Source organism: Uranotaenia lowii, chromosome 2 (genome assembly GCF_029784155.1).
Source record: "Uranotaenia lowii strain MFRU-FL chromosome 2, ASM2978415v1, whole genome shotgun sequence".
Lineage (NCBI taxonomy): Eukaryota > Metazoa > Arthropoda > Insecta > Diptera > Culicidae > Uranotaenia > Uranotaenia lowii.
In genome coordinates this window covers 314,898,585-314,919,791 of record NC_073692.1, presented here as the reverse complement: position 1 = coordinate 314,919,791, position 21,207 = coordinate 314,898,585, and the positions used below count along the sequence as shown (strand labels likewise).

The 21,207-nt window shown below is 36.7% G+C and overlaps 1 protein-coding gene across 1 annotated transcript; it reads left to right on the top strand.

Moving 5' to 3' along the window:
• The first annotated feature begins 2,898 nt into the window (after window positions 1–2,898).
• LOC129742898 (glutathione S-transferase) lies at window positions 2,899–20,993 on the top strand. The gene is made up of 7 exons (XM_055734841.1): window positions 2,899–3,050; window positions 12,165–12,315; window positions 13,056–13,223; window positions 14,627–14,769; window positions 14,844–15,009; window positions 15,694–15,861; window positions 20,235–20,993. Exons 2-7 carry the CDS (start codon window positions 12,183–12,185, stop codon window positions 20,543–20,545), a joined length of 1,089 nt encoding a protein of 362 aa, XP_055590816.1. The 5' UTR covers window positions 2,899–3,050; window positions 12,165–12,182; the 3' UTR covers window positions 20,546–20,993.
• Window positions 20,994–21,207: the final 214 nt, after the last annotated feature.

The following is a 21,207-nucleotide window of genomic DNA, read 5'->3' as shown; positions in this document are numbered from 1 at the left end:
TTTGTAACAGTGAATGATTTTGCATTCGTTTAGAAGCTAGAAATAACTCTTTTTTTAATCTACCAAGCAGTATATGAAAATATATTTCAGATGTTTTGAATTCACCCTGAAAATTCATTAGCAAAAGATGGCTTATCTTTAACTATTTAGGGACGCCCGGTAATGAATTCAAACGTTTAGCTGTAGATAGTTAAAAAAATAATAAATTCAGAAATATCATTATGAGTTTGAAAGAAGCTAATACTGATTAAAGTAACGCACCTAGCATCACTGGTGAGGCCACCAGCGAATCAAAATTTGAGGTTATGGCTGAGGCCAATTTTTCGCCAATACTATCGTCCGTATATACCCTTATACAATTATGAACGGTACTGAATAATGCCTTTACCCTATGTTCAAATTTTACGTGGGCACGTGTCTTTAAATTAGCCTAAATTTTGAAAAGAAAGAACAGTCTCCTTTGAACTGTAAGCACAAACTTTTGTTGATTTCGAACCCGAAATTAATCGTCAGCTAGTGGCTCCAGAGGGTATACCGTTTTCGTAAAATCAACACAACATTTATCCACACCTCATTACTACAATATGGTCGGATTCCAGCAAACTTGAGACGCCAGAGGACTTTCTTTACCAAACTCTAAGATAATGGTTTTTTGGATGGTGTTGATTTGCGTGCTGTTGCGTCAGCCAGCAAGCAATGGAAATTTCCGTTGTCCATGCAGATGTCTGTGTGCGTGTGAATGAATCGATCATCCAAGCAATCTGCGTGTTCATCATTTCATTCAGATCCATTCAAGTATCCAGTCAGTTAAGACGAGGGTCTTTAAGAACTTAAAAATTCCTCCTTAAGATTTCTCCATACAAGTAAAAGTTTAAGATTCCTTTCCAAGTTAAGCCATTCAAGATCCTCCAAGTTATGTTTCCTCCTATTAAGTTAAGTAAATGTACATAGTGTAAATAAAACTGTAAATAGAGAAACATTTAGTGCCTCGTGATAAGTGATATTTCACTCTTATTGACATTCGGTAAATTCGGACTTTTCGAACGGTCTCCAAATTCGAGCAAAAATACAGTCCACGGCTCTTTCATGAACACTCGAAAAATATTGATTGAAAATTAATGAAAAATTGAGTCTCATATTGTTTTATGTAGATTTTTTCATTACACCTATTAATAAACACGTTTATGGGAGTATGGGAGTAAAATGGTAAAATTGTAGTGAGCATTCAATTATGGTGTTTAATGGTGTTTATTAGCTGAGAACTCCTAAAATATATACTTTACTCAATAAATACGAGAAAGTGATTGTTTATTGTGACCATCCCAAATTCCCGGATTTATTCGGACATACCCTGGTTAAGTAAAGTGGACAAGTAAAGCAAATTATTGTCTGGCTTAAATAGAACGCTTTCTTTTTCTTAATTGATTTTTCGAAGTTTGGAGAACGATTTGAACACTGCTGACGTGTTTCGTTAAAAAAAAAATGAAAATTTAAAGTGTTTTTCGTCACTCTTCAAAAGATTTTTTTTTATAACTGGATTCTGCTAAAATTTGTTGGAATTTTTTGTTAAAAAAATCCAAATTCAAATGCCCACATTTGGTTAGGTTTTGGAAAAAATTGTCCTGATTTGTTCAGCCATCAAAAATGCGGGAAAGTCTCTGAAATTCTTACTCAAGGGGGGGCCCTCAACTTCTTTTATAGTGAAACTATTCGATATATTTTACAGAGGGGGCCCTTACCTGTTATATTTTATGTTTTAATTGCGATTTTCTGGTTTAATTTTTTTCTCCTAGATTTATAGAAATTTAAGCAGTGTGATTAAAGTAATATTTAATTTTTTTTCTACCTCAGGGGCCCTCCTAAGCTGGGGGGTCCGGGCCAATACCCCCTGTTGTCCCCCTATTGTGGAAAACAAAAAATGATTTATGAAAAGATACAAAGCAAGAGATCCTGTTTGTTACAGCCCTGAGCCCCTCATTTTTCCTATAATGTAGTTTTTGTCTAGAATGGTACTCTGATCGAAATCTGGAGAGTTCAAGTAGGCGTTGCCTTGTAAGGATGTCAGAATGATCTCTCCGTTAAAAAAGTTTTTCCTGAAGTAAGATAATAGAATATAAAAAGATTACACGAACATCGAATCCAGCTGATAATAACTATGAAGATAAACATTGTTGTAAAGTACGCTGTAGCTTATGGGGAAATCTCGTGAATATTTCATACACTGGAAAGATGTGAGAAGAGGCTTCAGAAGCTCCAGTGATAAAGCTCACAGTACCAAAAATACATCAGCCCTACTAAAACGGACGGATTTGGATCAGTGAAAAATCCATCCGCTCGATGAAAACGTATTTGGTGAGATTCAACCATTTTACAGATTTTTACTTTTATTTAATTTTCTTCTTGATAATATTCAAAAATTTGATATCATTGCTTTCCTGCTGTCTTATGTACATAGAAAATCATTTTTGAAATCTCTTGAAATAAAATACACATAATAAGCTGTTATGCGACCAAATGAAGCTTATCGATGAGGGACTAAACAGAACCTGTGTTCGCAACGGATTAACAAAATGTTCTAATCGGCGGCGTCTTGAACTTTACTTAATGATAGAAATTCGACAAAATAAATCAAGAAGATCGATGTTCGTCCATAAACTACGTTACATTTTATAATTATGGCAGGCTGAAACAGAAACTCTTTAAGAAAAAATATCTGACTGGTACAGCTTTTTGATTGTAAAAATTTGATCAACCTCGATTCATGACCGATCCTCTAATGAACGTTCATCTCTTATCAAATGCAACTAAATCAGTCTATCAACGAACGATTCAACCTGAGAAAACAAAACTGCAACGTCATTGGCGTCCTTTCCGTTCGCGCGCGCGAAATCGAACGATGTGCATCCGGCGTCGGATGAATGAACTAATCTTTTCGTGCGCGACGCCAAGCCAAACTAGCCGGTCCGTATATAAAGTCCAAGCGCGTCGGCCTGATCGTTTTAGTCTAACCCAAAACCTCTAGTTAGCTGTCCGATTCCTGTTTTCTACAGGTAGGTTGTTAGTTGATGTGCCGCACCCAATGATTCGCGCTAGCTCGATTTTGATAGGCCGTAATTGCGATTGACGCAGTGTATTTTCGGCGATTGATTCGTCGTTCAAACGGCAGTGAATTACGTAATTGAGGTTCGAAATTCTGGATGTTGTGGTTGAACAGTGGATTGAACTAGATTTTGCTCCAGGAATAGGTGATGGGGGGTCTTTTTTTCGAGGAGAATCTTTGGGTAATGGACTCCAGCAAAGTTGGTTCCAGCTATGAGCTGTTATCAAAGTGACTGTGCAAATTATTTCCCAGCCCAATCTTGCCTGATGTGATATGAATGTGATGTGCATTGTTCGTTTTATCACTGGAACGTATTTACTGGAGACAATGCATATATTGAATCCCGGTTAGATAGTTAGCGAAAATTGTGCTTGTGCGGAATTTTAATCAAATGAATTCGTTTCGGTCCAGACAGCAACGCTTTGGGCGTGGGATGTTTCAATTGGTTTGAACAGAATTGGAGAATTCTATCTTTATCCAGACCTCAGTTTGGGTAGTGGCACCTGTTATGTATGTGTTTTTGTGTTCCTGATCGCTGCTTCTCCCAAAACAGGCGCTATGGAGTCTGACAGATTCTTATAAATGATCATCAACCAAAAATTTCTAGTATGCTAATGCAAATGCATTATTACAGATGCAGAAAAAAAATCCAGAGACATGGAATGTTTACATCCATATCAAAGCCCTTCCGTAGAATAAATAAAAAATTCCCAGCAACAGACTTTCAAGAGCAGCTGTTCAATCATTCGTACAAACGGAAAGCAGTCATATTCTCCAAATAGCTCAAATTGGTTATGGGTTTTGAATTCTAATTTAATTTTGAATTGAGTTTTTTTTTCAATTTTGAAACAGTATTCAGTTATGAAGTTATCTTATATCGAAGTTTTAATTCTCAATTCAAGCCCCGACTGTGAATACTTAGTCCGAATTCCGATTCTAATTCTAAATCGTAATTTTGGTTCTTATCCTGTTTGTGAACTAGATTTCTAAATTTTCCATCTAAATTGGTATTCTACTTCAGATATACACATGATGCCTTTACTAACTTTCTTGAGCTTAGCCTTTTGAGGCAAAACTGAAGTTTGTTTCTAAATTCCGGTTACAGGTTTTCTACACAATGTTGACAAACTTTCTGATGCTGAAAGATTATTTCTAATTTTAAACAAATGATAAGAAATTTGATGAGGGTTTTTTTTTTTAAATCGTTATCGTCATTGGTCGTAGTGGTCGTTTTATAATTTTTTTTTATACATTTTCTTTTGGGATAAGGGGCATGTTATGAGCGCATGACAAACCTTTAGATATAATTGACCAAATCAAACGAAAAACAGTGTGAAAAATAAATCTGTGAAGTAGATTTAAGCAATTTATAAAAAAAAGGAACCCTGGCTCCGTAATACTGAAAGGTTTGAGCCGATTTAAATAAAAGAATAATTAAAAAAAGCCTTTAGATCCTAAAGCATGGAATTTTTTAACTCAACGATGTCCCAAATGGATTGTTCAACCATTCCATAACATGACCTGCAACTTTTCGTGAAAAAATGGGTTTGCCACGTGATAACTCCTTGCAATTTGGCATTGAAGCCACGAAAATTGTAAAAGTAAATACTGTAAAATATCTCTAAACGCTTTAAAATACCTTTAAATTGTCAAATTTACCACTGTATGGAGCATTTTTAGAAGCAGGTTAAGAATCCTCCGAAAATCTAAAATTTTCAGTATCAATATGGAACTGGAAAATAAGAGTTTAAAAGATCTGGGAGTGTATTCTATCTACATTGTCCAGAAACCATAATTAATAGGCGTCGCGACGCTCACATACAAGGTTTCCAATTTAGACCGCTGCAAGCTTTGTATGGAAATTTCAAACTCTTAAATTTTTCACCTCCCATAACTTGTTTTGTTTGTTTTTGCTGCCAGAAAAATCAATGAAAATTTTGGAAGCGATCCATCCAGTCCTGAATTAGCGCAACAAGTTTTAACTTTCTATGGAAATTTGTGTGGGAATGCAATATTTTTCATTCAAAAATCGCCAGAAATGTACTGAAAGTTCCAAAAAATATTATGTGTATAGCACCAAACCGAATAGCGACAGTTTTACTAGCGACGCTTTTTACTAGCGAGATTCCTGTCATTCGAAGGTTTGTTATTCTTTTTGCAGTCCAGTAGGCGATTTCCATATAGTACACAAACATTGTTTACGTTATTTTCTGTTGATTTTCCTTAGGCCATCAATCGCATGCTTCAAGTTTCCTAGGAAACTCGCTATGCGTCGTTATGATTCTCAACGTCGCGACGTATGCGACGGGTCGCTAGTAGGCAAAGCTGCTACGATTATTAGCGCTCATATTTTGGATTTTTTCTGCATGCATAATATAACTTTAGATGAAAAATATTCCTTGATTCTTGCAGTAAAATTCATGTGAACAAAGCACAAACACATCTTGTGCCTCAGAAAAAATTCAAAATTTCAATTTTCTTTTCTTTTAGCGTTTGAACTCTTCTTGAACTTTGACTTAGTTTTGATTGACTTGATATGGAAAGGAATAACGTTCCAATTTACGATACCTCTCACGAAGAACGAATTACCATAATAAGCCGAATTGTGCCGGGAAATTACATTACAAGACTTTCGAATCGACGACCTATCAAAAATTTGAAGGTGTGAGACGTGAACAAATCTTGATAAGTTAAAAACATATCGAATACACGAATTTAGTGCTACACGAAGCCTGTTCATTGATCTTTCCGAAGCGTTATGGTAAAGAAAATGACGATCCCAGAAGAAATTTTGATCAAAAATTATTCCCAAATTTTCAGCATGGTCAATGTAACTATGAAATTTCTTTTCCATCGAAGATGAGAATGGGGGGCGTGATGGAGGTAGTCAATCTACTGGTTTTTTTCAAGATTGATAGTCAGCAGGTTATCAGTTGCCCATTCATGAATTTTGGCTAGATCATGATTCATTTTAGAGCCCAATTCCTGTAAAGAATATGACCCATCAGAGCATAAATATATCTGAACATCATCGGCAAATAAATGAACTGGATAGAAATCTAGAACTGAAGGCAGATCGTTAATAAACAAGGAAAACAAAATGGGACCTAAGATAGATCCTCGATGGACGCCAGAATCAATTAGGAAGAAGACGGAAAACAAGCCGTTGTAGAAAACGGATTGTGAACGTATGAATTAATCATATCCGTGGCTGATTTGGAAAAATTACACTTTTGTAGCAGTTTTTTAACAAGTGTAGTATGTGCCACTCTATCGAGAGCTTTTGAAAAATCTAGCAGGAGCCCCCCCCATTCTGATATAAAATCTAGCAGGAGAAGTAGTGCACTTTCATCAAAGCCGTTTCAGTGCTGTGGCTAGGCCTGAAACCTGATTGGAACTTGTTTAGAAAGTTAAGATGGTTGATATGGCCACAGATTTATTGTTTTATAAGCTTTTCAAACACTTTCAATAGTGAGCTCAGAATGATAATTGGTCTTAGATTTGTTATGCCTAATGCATTAGATTTTTTTTCGGAATAGGTATAACTTTAACCTTCTTTCACGAAAGAGGGAATCTTGAACTAAGAATAATAGAGTTAAAAAGACGTGTAACGAAGGGTAATATGGAGTGCAAAACAATCTTTATGAGTTTATTTGGTATATTGTCTATGCCCACAGCATTTGATTCAATTTTAGCAATGGAATTAACCACTTCATATTGTTCAATAAGTCTGAAGTTTAAACCACTTTTGAAATAGTTACAATTTTTTTAATTAAATTCTTTGCTACTTGTCATGTTAGAAAAAAATGAAGCTAAAGAATAGTCTAAACCAAAATCAAAGGCCAACTTCATTTCAAGCTTATTTGAGTTTTCTGGATGATTTAATGTGCAAAAATTTCTTCTTCCGTACAAAATTGAAACGCTTTGCTCTAACTTAGGAATCAACCAAATCATCTACAATTTTACACTAATGCTTGGTGACCCAAAAGGCATTGAAAAACATATGGTAGCAAAAAGTCATTTGCCATCCGTCCCGTAAAACCGTTCCGCTTTTTTCTCAAAATGTCCCGCTTTTCCCTGAGATAAATTTTGTGGTAGACTCAACCTTCTCCGATTCAACTACTTCGAAATAGTTGGTTCGAGCTTGATAAAAATTTCTTCTCGATCATTTCCAACTCTTCCCATTTTTTTCTAATCTTCTTTTATCCATTTATGATTTTCAAAACTAGAAATGTTCTTACTTAACGAACATGACATTCGCCGATAAGGCTGTAAAAATTAAATAGGTAATACTTTTATGAAGTTTCACTGACTTAAACTGGAAAAACCTAAATTTAGTTTCAAATTTAAATTCATTGGTTCAACACAGAAAATTATTCAAATGTAATGTTTTTTTCATCAGAATTAGCAGCATTTTTTCAAAGTTTATTTAAGACTAGATTAAGTAATTCGTTTAGTTCATAGCATTTTAGGTTGCCAGAATATTTTCCAGATTTATCTGGACCGGGCAATTTTACCTTAAAACTTGGCAAAACCCGAGCATCTGATTTCAAAATCAGGGCAATATCGAGACATATTAAGTCAAAAACACGGAATTATTCATTAAAAATCAAAAAGAATGCTCTTAAAAATATATTTTTTTTAAATGGAAAAACAAATACACCGATTTATAATCGTATTTCGGAATAAATTTGCTTAAAAAATCGTTTTTGGCACACAAAAAAAGAAAAAAATATAATACCTCAATTTAAGTTTCTTCAATTCAATTTTGGAAAAAGTGAATAAATCTGTGCAAAATCCGGGCATTTTTCTACGAAATCCAGGCAACCGGGTCGGATCGAACTTTTTCTGGATTTAGTGTCAAATATCCGGGCAAGTCCAGGTAAGACCGGGCAATCTGGCAAGCTTTTCATAGCATCACCATAACAATTGGATTCAGTAAAGCGTTCTTTGAGCACGTTCTGAATTGCGAAGTTAATATTTTTCTATCGAAGGAAATATTCTTTAAGTTCCACAGTCTTCCACATGATGCTGGCTCAAGGTTTTTTTGCCCGGATCTTAGCAGAATCTTTTGAATATAAAGTTTGAGAAAAAGCAAAGATCTCCAAATATCAAGATAGTCGGCCTGTTGTTTTTTTTTTCGAGCAAATCGTTGGCGACGCCTACAAAATGTTTATGGTGCTGCCGCCCTGCGAGATGGGATCCAAGCTTTACAGCTTTCCATTCAAGAATTGCAGCTTTGCATTCAAGCTTTGAGTAAAAGCACATCATCACCAAGGTTGCCGAAATCACAGAAAATTCTGTATTATCTCAGAATTTTGGACCAAATTTCGTCACAGAATCTGTATCACAGATATCAGAATTTTTCAAATTTTCACAGAATTCACAGATTTTCTAAATTTGGTACAGATTTCAAAAATCATAAATTTTTTGTCTCTTTCGACTTTTTATTTCTGACTTTAATTCATTACAATATGAAATCAATGTAATGTAAATTGATTTTTTTTCTATTATAACTGTTAAAAGTTTCCAATTTGTTGATGTTTCACATTATTTCCCATTGAATTTAATAAAAATAGTGTCACAGAAAACCGTCACAGAATTTTAGGTTAAAATCACAGAATTCGGGATTTTTTTTTTTCAAAAACACAGAATTTTTTTCGGCAACTTTGATTATCACGCGAATACTTTGACAATCAAGCGTCACTCCACTCACACAATTTGTCTGCTTATATTGTTTACGACAAGGCAATCTGCACTGGAGAATGTGTGTGCGTCCAAAATTCTATAGAAATCGCATTTCTAGGTTCATGCCTGAAATATTGTACCTCGCGTTACTTTTGATCCCATCAATGGAACTTTTCAAAAACTTCAGACTTGCTAGCTTTATATTTCACCAATCACTCTGCAAAATTTCAACAAAAAATCTAGCGTAGTTTCTAAGATATTGCAGTTTGAATGAGAAAACCCCAAAAAATCCGATTTTCGTAGAATTACTGTATCTCAGGCCACACAATCTCCAGAAAGCTCAAATTTTGTGGTATGATAGTGTGATAATTGATCTATCTAACGCAGAAAATTTGATCAAAAAATATCATCAGAGTAAAAAGTTATGGAAGTTCAAAGTCGAAGTGACAGTGTGCGTGCTTCCAATTTCTATATACAATTATGAACGGTACTGTATATATATATGTATGGAATTGTCATAAAAATTAGGTTTTTAAGAGTTTCTCAAATGTCCTGTTTTTTCGTCGTTGTCCCGCTTTTATTTCGTGAAATGTCCCGCTTTTATCGGAAAATGTCTGGTAAGCCTAGTCTAATGGTCATACTAGATGCTTGATTTGAAAGTTTGCTCATGCAAAAAAAACATATTGAGAGATTTCAAAACAGAAGATTATTTTCTAATCCAGAAATGCGCTCAACTTAGGTCTCTCATGATCAATTTATATAACATACCGTAAAATCGAACTAAATATTTGTTTTCTTATTAATTACTAGAAAATATGGGATGTATTGGACCCAGCGTTGCGTCACATCATTTGGAAGAACTTTTTTAATCATTTTAGTAATAGCTTTTTGGTGTTAAATTTTACAAGACCAAAAAATATATCGCCGGGCTTTATTCAAATTAACCTTTCATTTGCAACCAATTAATTTTTTTTTGCAGTGGTTTACAAGATAAAGCCTTTTTCCTCCGTGGCATCACATCAGATGAGGCTTTATAGAGTTTTTAAAATTCTTTACGGTATAGCTATGAGGAATCGATTTACCGATGTTCGTTTATTTTTAACCGAAAAAATGACCGAACAGTTTAACGATTTACACATGTTAGGATTTCGGTAAAAAAATTACCGCCCTCGGTAATTTTCGTTTACTGTGTACTTTCGATGCGGGTTTTGCTAGTGATGTGACGCAATTAAAAAGGTAGCTCTGGTTTTTCATCAAAAACATATTTCTGATCGATTTGTTTTGCATGTGAGTTTTGCTAAAGCTTATATCATGACAAGCATTTCACCCGAAACTAAACCTCATTAGGGTTATGATAAGTTATAGTAATAGTTATAGGTAATAGTTTGAAAATTACCTAAAATTCTAAGTGTTAACTCATCAAAAGTATGCACTGTGTGTAACACGAAAATGTGCGCCTAAAAGACGCAAGAAAACTAGGAATACGTAAAACGAACAAACAATTTGAATCATTTGTATGATATTTTACGCCATTTTAATATGATACACATTGCACTTTACATCAACGTTATCCTATGCAATGTAAATAAATTTAAAGTACTAAGGAATAAATTTAAAGTACTAAGCGCGAGAACATAGACGGATCGCGCTCGGATCGCAGTACTAAAATATGACAATCAACTATTTCTGTGAAATTATTTCAAAGTACTAAAATATAAGCCCACCCCAAAGAATCCTGAATCCCGAAGGAATTTCCGACTTTTTTCTTCATTTTCCCTACAGATTTTAAGTCTACATATCTTTCCACTTTTCCAGAACAACAACAACAAAACTTTTACCATGCCTCCAAAAGGCATAATAAGCCATGGTAAATGATTGCTTGTAATCATTTTAAAAAGCGGTTCAAAATAGATCATTTTGAAAAACTTAAAAAAAACTTGTTTACGAAAAAGTAACTAAATTATACAGTTTACGGGCAACTGATTGTTTTTTCTTTAAAGGTGTTTTTAGCACATGCATGTCGCCTCAACTGATATATGTATTTTTATGTATGGCTGAATGAATAAGCTGAGTTACGTTCCCGCTTGACCAAATTCTTGCTCCATGTATGTTTGTGTTTTAGGCGATTTTTTTCGATTTAATGTTTATGCATATTAATGCTTTGGAATGAAAAAAAAATGAAAATCGAAAACTACGTTTGTCAACTTTTCCTAACTGGAATAATCTACGACCAATTACTACTGCTGAGTAGTGAACCTGTATATAAGAGAAGTGACATCTGAAACACAAAATTCCAATCAAGCAAAAGAACTGTCAAAATCGATTCCAATCGATCCGAGCATTTTGTCGCAGAGCTTTTACCTTTCTTATTGAAAACTCAACCAAGGAAGGTATTGTGATTGTTGTTATAGTTCAAACAAATAATTTTTTAGTTGGTCATATGAATTTATGATTAGGTGCAATTTTTTTCAATGCTTTGGTGAATCGTGTTTCTAGTTAGAAAACTAACTGATTATTACCGAAATTGAAGTAATTCATACCGTTTATCGCGATCCTTCGGGCATCGAGTTCAATGTTGTTTTGTTGGATTGAAGGAGCGTTCACTTTAGAGCTTGAACATTGAGCCAGAAAACAGTGCTGGGGATTTTTTTGTTCAAGATTTCGGCGATGTTGGCACATATTTTATTTTAAGAGGGATCAGATGTCGCTTCTCTTATATGAAGGTTCACTACTGCTGAGATAGTAATATTATGCATGCATAAAAAATCCTAAATATGAGCGCTATTAATCATAGTAGCTTTGCCTACTAGTGACACGTATCATACGTCGCGACGTTGAAAATAATAACGACGCATCGTGAGTTTCCTAGGAGACTTGAGGCATGCGATTGATGGCCTGTATTACTGTATAACGTAAACAATGTTCGATATTACATCGAAATCGCCTACTGGACTGAAAAAAGAATAACAAACCTGTGATTGACAAGAATCTCGCTAGTAAAAAAGCGTCGCTAGTCCTACTTTCGCTACTCGGTTTGGTGCTATACACATAATACTGAATAAGCTAACAATTTACCAAAATCGTGTATTATTCCAGATATTCAAAAGTTGGCTTTCTAGGTATTTACCTATATTCTGAATAAAATGGTCCTCTCAACGATGCTTATGCATTGAATCAAGTAGGCTTCGATGATTTCATCTGTAAAGTATCTTGCTGAAAACTTCAAAACATTGGTCCTAGTCGTCGTTGTAGGAATCAAAACTAAGCTACGATTATTACCTGGGATATCATAAACAACTTTTTCTCCATTTCAAGCCGGAGAATTATTGAAAAATAAAAATAATTGACAGGAAATTCTCTTTCTGCATTTTTCCAGCCCTCCTTGCCACCGACCATGCCGGAATACAAAGTTTACTACTTCAACGTGAAGGCCCTCGGCGAGCCACTGCGCTTCCTGCTGTCCTATGGCAATCTGCCCTTCGACGATATCAGGATTAGCCGCGAAGAATGGCCGGCCCTGAAGCCAAGTAAGTGCGAGTTTCTGTCTGTTTTGTTTATCTATATTTTTTGTGTTAATTGACTTGCTTGTGGTCACTTATCTCGAATGGTTGATTACTAACGATGTCAATACGCAGAATCATACCACTCGTTTTAATTGAAACATCAGCTCAGCTACTACAATTGTTGTATGCATGTTGATAACACCTGAGCCACCCCCCCTCCCCTCTCCTGAGCCACGTGCAATGATCTGACAGTGACTAATCAGTAAATTTGACACTGTGAAATAATGATCCATTGAGTCCAGGAGTCGATGTGCTTATCTTATCGCGTGGAAAGAGGTTATTCAATATTCATTGAAGATAACAAATGCTTTCTAACAAATGTTGAAGGTTCATTTTCAATAGAGTAACCATTTATGAAAAAATCTGTAGGTTTTTGTAGGTTTTTACTTTTTTTTTTAATTTATAAAACTAATGCAAAACTATTTTTATCTAATGAATATAAGCTGGAATTAATCATATCATACACAATACACTTGATGAAAACTTGCTTTCTTATCGTTAAAACGACGCTTGGGTCACGAAATGCACTCCAGGTGATGGTAGCTGCAAAAAAATGGGGAGGCTATGGTGTTATCAAGGCAATTTAGTGCAAGAAAAAATTATAAACAAAAATTGGCCAACCCCAACCATGTTTTTTCTCTTTCTCTGTTCTTTCTCTCTCCCCTCTACAACACAACAAATTTTCCCTCGTGATTCTACTGTAGCAATGCCCATGGGACAGATGCCGGTCCTGTCGGTCGATGGCAAGAAGGTGCACCAATCGGCGGCCATGTCCCGCTATCTGGCCAAACAGGTCGGCCTGGCCGGTGCCGATGATTGGGAGAATCTCATGATCGACACCGTCGTCGATACCGTGAACGATTTCCGACTGAGTATGAACCAGATACAATGTTTGAGCATCGCTGTCATATACCTCGAAGTTAATACAAAAAGCTTCAGAGCAGTTCCAGCGGAAATCATTCGGGAACATCTGAAATCGACATTTTGGATGCTTTTGGAACCATCATTGTGTATATGTTTTCGACTTGAGGAAACATGACCTTTTCACTTTGGATAAAACTGATTTTTTCTAAAGAGTACATTTTTTCAAGGCTGTTCTCTGAACAATGTACATTTTATTTTTTTATTTTATTTATTTTTGGCAACACTGCCAAAATATTATTACTCAATTTAACTGTTGCTGCCAGGAAACAACTTTCTAGAACAACAAATAAATTTAAACTTAGAGGAAAAAGTTAAAGTTTCTTTGCTTACATTCAACTTTTCCATGGAGATTCATACAGTGCAAGTGTTGCCACAAGCTTTTGATTTTTTGTGATTTTTTTTAAATTTCGTTTACGAAATTATATATTGTCCAGCAAAAATTTCCAAATAATTTAGATAAAATCCTTACTTCTTATTATGTGACAAAATATCAATGTGTAAATTGTTTTTTGACAAAAATTTGTTTTAGTGTATCCCCAGTTTAGATAATTATCTCGTTGAACTTTCTTCATCTTGTTTGGTACACATTTATGCGCACATTACCCCAAACGGATAGAAAACAAATTTTCAAGGATGTTTTGAATTTTCACGGTATGTTGTTTGATTTCAGTTCTTCTGGACGTGTACATCCAATGAAAAACAGTTCTTTCAGTTAGTTTAGTTTAGGCTGAGTCAATTTGGGATCATTTTTAAATTTCTCAAACCCTGGGGTCTAAAAAGCTTCGTTTTGGTTCAAAACTGATCGATGATTATTCGCAGAATTTTTAAGTAACGTTTGCTTTTAAGTTTCTATGGTTTTTTTCATTTTAAGGACATTTTTTGACATTCAGGTCCATATGGAGAAACTCAAGAATTTTTAGAGAAAAATCAAAATAAAAAAAATTACAGAACGATAGGTAAATGTAAAATTTAATAAATTATCAAAAGTGAAACATTTTTCAGTGATGCCACGAATAAATATCAGTTTATCTAATTATTTAAATATTCTTAAAAATGGGGAAACTTGTATTTTAAGGAAAGCTTTAAAAACATTGGAACTACAGTTTTTTTGGCTCGAAAATCTTACCCTAAACCGTAAGGATTTATTTAACAAACACAGTTAGGTTCAACGAGTTTCATGATAAAGATAACGGATGATATCCGGTGGATCTGCTTATTTTTCAAAACAAAATCTGCTGGAGGATTAAAAATTAAAATGTTCAAGAAAATTAAAAAAATTTACGGGAATGACAGCGATGCTTCAAAACAACGTGTCTCCGGCAACCGATACTAACAAATCGTTCGTTTGTAGAAATCGCCGTCGTTTCCTACGAGCCAGACGATGAAGTCAAGGAGAAGAAGCTGGTCACCCTGAACAGTGAAGTTATTCCATTCTATTTGGAAAAGCTGGACGATATTGCTCGCGAAAATGACGGTCACTTGGCAAACAATAAAGTAATTCTGGATTTGCCATTCCAAAAAAAGAAACAATCATCTAACACGATTCCTCATTTTACCCTCCTTTGCAGCTAACCTGGGCCGATCTGTACTTCGTGGCCATTCTGGACTACTTGAACTACATGACCAAGTCCGACCTGACTGCCAACCATCCGAATCTGCAGCGAGTTGTGGACAATGTTACGAGCATCGACTCGATTCGTCAATGGATCGACAAACGACCCCAAACCGATATCTAAAGCGATTTAAACACACTCCAGCCAAAAGAATTTTTAAAACCCTTCCTCTCACCTTATTAACATCAAAACGTTACATATATTCCACAAAAGATTTCTTTATATGGAAGATAACCAAACGAGAAGCATTACACTTTTGTTATAAGAAACTTCAAATAAAACCCTATAAAAATAAACCACAATAAATAAAATCCTGTTTTGGCAAATCATCTGCATATTTGCAGAAAAAAAACTATGACATATTCTCCTTGCCACGGCTCCGTATGAAAACAACTCTTATTTATCACCTTGAAGATAACCTATCTACTGTATGTTCTATTTATAAAATTGTTTGGTTTTCTATGTTGAATGGTACCTCGAGCGATGATAACAGCATCGCCTCCCCTCAAGCTCAAAGCAAAGCGTAAGTTAAGCAAGTTTTTTATCAAACACGAAAAATGAACAATTTCCTACACTGTATAAAGCATCCCTCATCCGTTTAGTTTGAAATCCTTCCGAGTAAATTGGCAAAGCATTCCCTGGGACAATGCCACAACAATTTACCACCCCAAAATTCCGTAATTCCAGCTCATATTGAAATTTAACACATCATCTCTCTTTCTTTTCTTTTTCCGTCTGTTTTCTTTTCTTTCTTTCTTCATCTTTCCACCCACAACCACAACCATCCCCACCCACCATCTTGTAGCAATGCCCATGGGCCAGATGCCGGTCTTGGAGGTCGATGGCAAACGGGTGCACCAGTCGCTGGCCATGTGCCGGTACGTGGCCAAGCAGATCGGGCTGGCTGGTGACAATCCGGTCGAGGAGCTGCAGATCGATGCCATTGTCGATACGATCAACGATTTCCGTCTGAGTAAGTTCCAGTGTTTTTTTCTATTGGTTTGAGTGAAAAATAATTATGCTTGGGTACGAATTTGATTCTTGGCTGTTAGCGATTGGATCAACTCTTGAAAGTCGTTCAATATTTTTTTTTTTGTATCTGTTGATGCAGCACTTTGGACAGTGGAAAGGAGAGACTTGTACTACTTGCTAGTAGAATTTGGAATACTTTTAATCTAACTTTACGTTCTATTTATACTAGTATGTTCTCTAGATATTCATAAGGAACCTTAGTTACAATAATTTGTTTGCTACGATGAGACAAATCTCAACACTCCTCCTCAACATAAACATTCGCAGTCTCCTTACTGCCTTCGGTGGCTCCTCCTGAAGATGAGGCTGCTCCTCTTCAACGCACGCACAGGACCTCATTCGTCGCCTTCATTGCACGACGCTGTTGCAGCTCGACGACCTTAATTCTGGCTTCCGGCACGACGATCTACCAATGGCTCTAACCCGTCGATCTTCCATGATTCCTGGCTCGACGACCTCCAACTGGCCTCCAGATACGACGACCTTCCAGTTGGCTCCTGGTCCGACGCCCTTTCATGATCCCTGATCCGACGACCTCCATCTGGCTCCATCCGAAGACTTCCATCCTGGCCTGCTCTCGACTCCCTTGCTGCGGCTCGAAGCTTTCTCCTTCGCCTCTACGGCTTTCCTGAAGCCTGCGCCCCCCAGTGGTTCCAGCCCGACGACCACTTGGCTTTCCGATCCGACGACTTTCCATAGCTTGGCGACCTTCCAGTGGCTCTGGCCCGACGACCGCATTCGTGATTCAGCCCTTCCATGGTACCGATCCGACGACCTCTCAGTGGCTCCGGTCCGACGACCTCTCAGTGGCTCCGGTCCGACGACCTTATTTGGTTCCGGCTCGATGCTCTTCTATTGGCCCGACGCCTCACCAATGGCACGACGACCTTCCTATGGGTTCTGGTCAGCTCGCAATGGATTTGGCCCAACGACATCCCTTGGCACCTGTCCGACGACCATCCGTTTTTCCTGGCTTGTCGACCTACACCTGGCTTCCCAGTCCGACGACCTTTTAGTTGGCTTCTGGTTCTACAACCTTCCCGTCTCGTTGACTTTCTTTGACATCGGCTCATTAGGTGGTATGAAAAAAAACTAGCAATTGCTTTTGCTAAACCAAATCGAGCAGTCGAGTAGTCACTTGAAGCAATTGCTTCGGTTGCTATGAATAAAGTTTGTTTTGACAGCTGTATTCTCTGACAGATACTTTAACTTTTAGAACAAGCTAGTTTGGTATGAATAAAGCCCAAATCTGAAGCAATTGCTCGACAAATCTCCAAGCAATTGCTCTATTTTCTAAGCATGCTCGGTAGCAAACTTTTCTAATGAAAAATTCTTTTATAACGTCATAAATTTATCAAACTGGCAATTTTGCACTTCAAAACAATTCAAATAGGCATTTTCAACATGGATAAACAAAAATAGAAGAGAAACCCATTTTTTCATATTTTTGGCGTTGTATGGAATGATGTCATTACATGAAATTGAACAAATCTTACATGAAATTGAACAAATCGAATAGCAAACATTCCAGATTACCGGAAATAGTGGAGGAATTCCCAACTAACCCGAACTTGGAATAACATTTTAATAATTTTTAACGATTTTTTTTAAAGTTTTAACAAAACAAACTTTTTTTATTGATTTTAAATTAGCTAATTTTAATTGGTAAAACATTTTGTTTTTCAGGTGAACTAACTGTTTCTAGCTTGCTAGACCTATTGGAATTGTCCTATCAAAAAACGATCATTTTAACCGGCGCTTTTTATAGCTTGTCATGCATTGCCTAAAAAACTTTTCGATCGTTCTTACCGGCACCGCTGAGATGGTGGCTGTCTTAGCCGCAATATTCAATTTTCTGTCGGTTATATTTTAATTCACTTAGAAAACTACAGATTCTGCTTGTTGGATAGCTCTATTTTTCAAAGCAAAAGCTATGTTCTAAAGTTTTAGTACACATCCGCTAAGCAAATGTTTATTCATACCAAACTAAGCAAATGCTTTGAGCTTTTCCTTTGTTTGATTTTGAGCAAAATAAATGCCACCGAAGCAATTGCTAAACCTTATTCTTACCACTAATTGTCCTTCCATCGGCTTCCTGGCTGAATGACTATCCATTCTTGATTCCGCTTCTCCTCCTTTCCACTAGTGCTGAACCCATAACCTGTTGTGCAGCACTTAGGCAGTGAAAAGCAGAGATTCCCTTGTTCTACTACCCGATGAAGTAACAAGTCTCTAATAAAGACAAAAAAAAGTAACAAGTCTCTCCTTTCTACTGCCCAAGTGCTGCACAACACGATTCTTCTTCTCCTTCCCACTTGTGCTGGGCCCATAACCTGTTGTGCAGCACTTGGGTAGTGGAAAGGAGATATCTGTACTACTTGCTGGTAGAACTTGGAATACTTTATTTCTAATAATTTGCTATCTTATATACTAAACAATTTCCATGATTACAATTTTCAGTTGTTTATGATTTATGTGTATGTTCTTATTTGTCCCATCGATTGCTTCGATCAGGAAAATCTCAACAAGAACCCTATAAGGATGTATTGACAGATCAACACGACCTCCACCTTTACAAAAACCCTAACCTCAAACCATGAATGCTTGTAATCAATTTTTGAAAAGGGCGCACATGAAATGCAATTTCCTTCTACGGAAAATTGAGAAATGCATCCCTTCAAAAATCAACACTGAGTTGTAGATGTTTTGATTTTTCATGAGTGACGCAAAGTGGTACACCCAAAATTCAGCCTTTACTCCATTCATGAGTTCTCAATATTTCAACGTCATTTGCATAAGATGTGAACGCCAGAGGCGGTGATTCGATTTTATCCCGCCGGCATTCCCTTTCCCATCATAAAGGGTGATACTGTCAAAATTTGGTCAAGCGAAAACGCGTGTAAATCGGTGAAATTAAATTTCTTTTAATTAAATTTCTTTTTCAAGTTTAATTAGTATAAAATTCAACAAAAATATTCAGTTAGGCTTCCGCTTTTCCAAATCCGAATGGCCGGGCCTTACGCTTAACCCCTGCCATCAGATTTTGTACAGCCACCTTGTCCACCTTCTTCACCGCAGAAAGCCAGTTTGCCTTGAACTGCTGCTCGTCCTAAGCAGTTTTTTTATCTTCTTTAGGTTCCGTTTGACAATAGCCCAGTATTTCGCAATTGGGCGAAGCTCTGGCGTGTTGGGAGGGTTCATGTCCTTGGGAACCACCTGCACGTTGTTGGCAGCGTACCACTCCATGGCCTTTTTACCGTAATGGCAAGATGCCAAATCCGGCCAAAAAAGTGCAGAACAACCGTGTTTCTTCAGGAAAGGCAGCAGACGTTTATTCAAACACTCTTTCACGTAAATTTCTTGGTTGACAGTCCCGGAAGCTATGAAAATGATGCCACAGGTACAGATGGCTTGCCAAACCTGATATTTCTTAGCGAACTTTGACAGTTTCATGTGCTTGAAAATATCTGCTACCTTTCCCCTTCCTTTTGCCGTATAAAACTCCTGTCCCGGAAGGTGCTTGTAGTCGGCTTTGACGTAGGTTTCGTCGTCCATTACCACGCAGTCAAATTTCGTCAGCATCGTCGTGTACAGCCTCCGGGATCGCGCTTTGGCCGTCGTATTTTGTTTGTCATCGCGATTTGGAGTCACTACCTTCTTGTAAGTCGAAAGTCCGGCTCGTTTTTTGGTTCGATGGTTATAGACGATACACCCAGCTTATTTGCGGCATCTCGGAGAGAGAGGTTAGGGTTTTGCTTGAAACTACCGGCAACTCTCTTTGTCGTCTCAGCGGCTTCTGGTTTTCGATTTCCCCCCGATCCAGGCTGTCGACTGTCGACAAACGTTCCCCAAACACTTTAATTACATTTGTAACGGTTGATTTGGCAACTTTTAGCGATTTTGCCAGCTTTGCGTGCGAGTAGCTCGGATTTTCGCGATAATTTTTGTGGAAGTTTTCGATTTTATTTTTAATCCTAATATATCTAAGCTTAAAATGGAAACGATTATAAGTGATTTTTTAAATTTGAAAATCATCAAAAAAAAAGTAGTTCTAAACTTGCCGATTGATTTTTTTTCGTTAATAGTGCATCGGATAAGTGAGAATTTCCTCTATAATTTGGTAAATTTTCAAAGATGCCGATTTTTTCTTCTAATTGATCCCAAAAAAGAAACCGTGACTCATTTTCAAATAATTGTGGACTTACTTCAGATGCACAAGAAGGCTTACTATCTGATTGAAATTTATGTTTTATTTTAGAAATATTGTGTTAACCAAATACAGCCATGGTTATTTTTTCTTTGAATTTCTTCTAGAAATCGCCATCGTCGCCTACGAGCCGGACGACACGGTCAAGGAGAAGAAAATGATAACCCTGAACAGTGAGGTCATCCCCTTCTACCTGACCAAGTTGAATGTGATCGCGAAGGAGAACAATGGTCACCTGGTGCTGGGCAAGCAAACCTGGGCCGACGTTTATTTCGCCGGCATTCTAGACTACCTAAACTATCTGACCAAGACCGATCTGCTGCAAAATTTCTCCAGCCTGCAGGAAGTTGTCAACAAGGTGTTGGAGCACGAGAACGTCAAGGCGTACATTGCCAAGAGACCCGTTACAGAGGTCTAGAACTCGCAACGTTGACTCAGCGCACCTGAATGACGATGCTCATTAAACAAACCTTTCCTCAAAAACGAAAACCAAAACCCTTTCATCACCAATCACCATCTTTTTTTTCGCTACTGCACCCTAGGATAATAACATTGAAGAATGAATTTGCGCGAGGAATACTAACCGATCGATGGAAGGAATCGAAACCGAACATTCTATTCCTGCTCACTCATGGTGGCATCTTTAAACTCAGAACCGTATTTTCACTCGTTGATTAGTATGTTGTACATCTCCACTTCGCACCGAGAGAAGAAAGACATTATAGTGTAGTTTTAAACGGTAAGCAACCAGCCGGTCGTCTAGTCGTAGTTATGTAAGGTTTAATGCAATAGTTTAAGATATTAGCCAAGGGTCCCACACGTACGAATGTGAACTGTGTTTACAAGTCCAAATAAAATAATATTGCCAATTTATCAAAAATTTGAGCTCTTTTTATTCTAAGATGACTATCTGCATATCTCTCCTCAGTATGGTTCTACTTAAGAAAAAAATAATTCCAATCTGCGCCATGATAAAAACTGTAAATTAAAAAAAAGATTTTCAAATTTAGATTCCATTTTCGATTTTAAATTTTACTTTCAGATTTCAGATTAAAATTTCAGATTCAGATTTCAGATTCA

Bases quoted from the DNA above. Each gene is read 5' to 3' on its own strand.
- LOC129742898 (XM_055734841.1), top strand. From the start codon at position 12,183: ATGCCGGAATACAAAGTTTACTACTTCAACGTGAAGGCCCTCGGCGAG. The intron at 13,224-14,626 runs GTATGAACCAGA...GTTCGTTTGTAG, and splicing joins CGTGAACGATTTCCGACTGA to AAATCGCCGTCGTTTCCTAC. The intron at 15,862-20,234 runs GTAAGTTCCAGT...AATTTCTTCTAG, and splicing joins GATCAACGATTTCCGTCTGA to AAATCGCCATCGTCGCCTAC.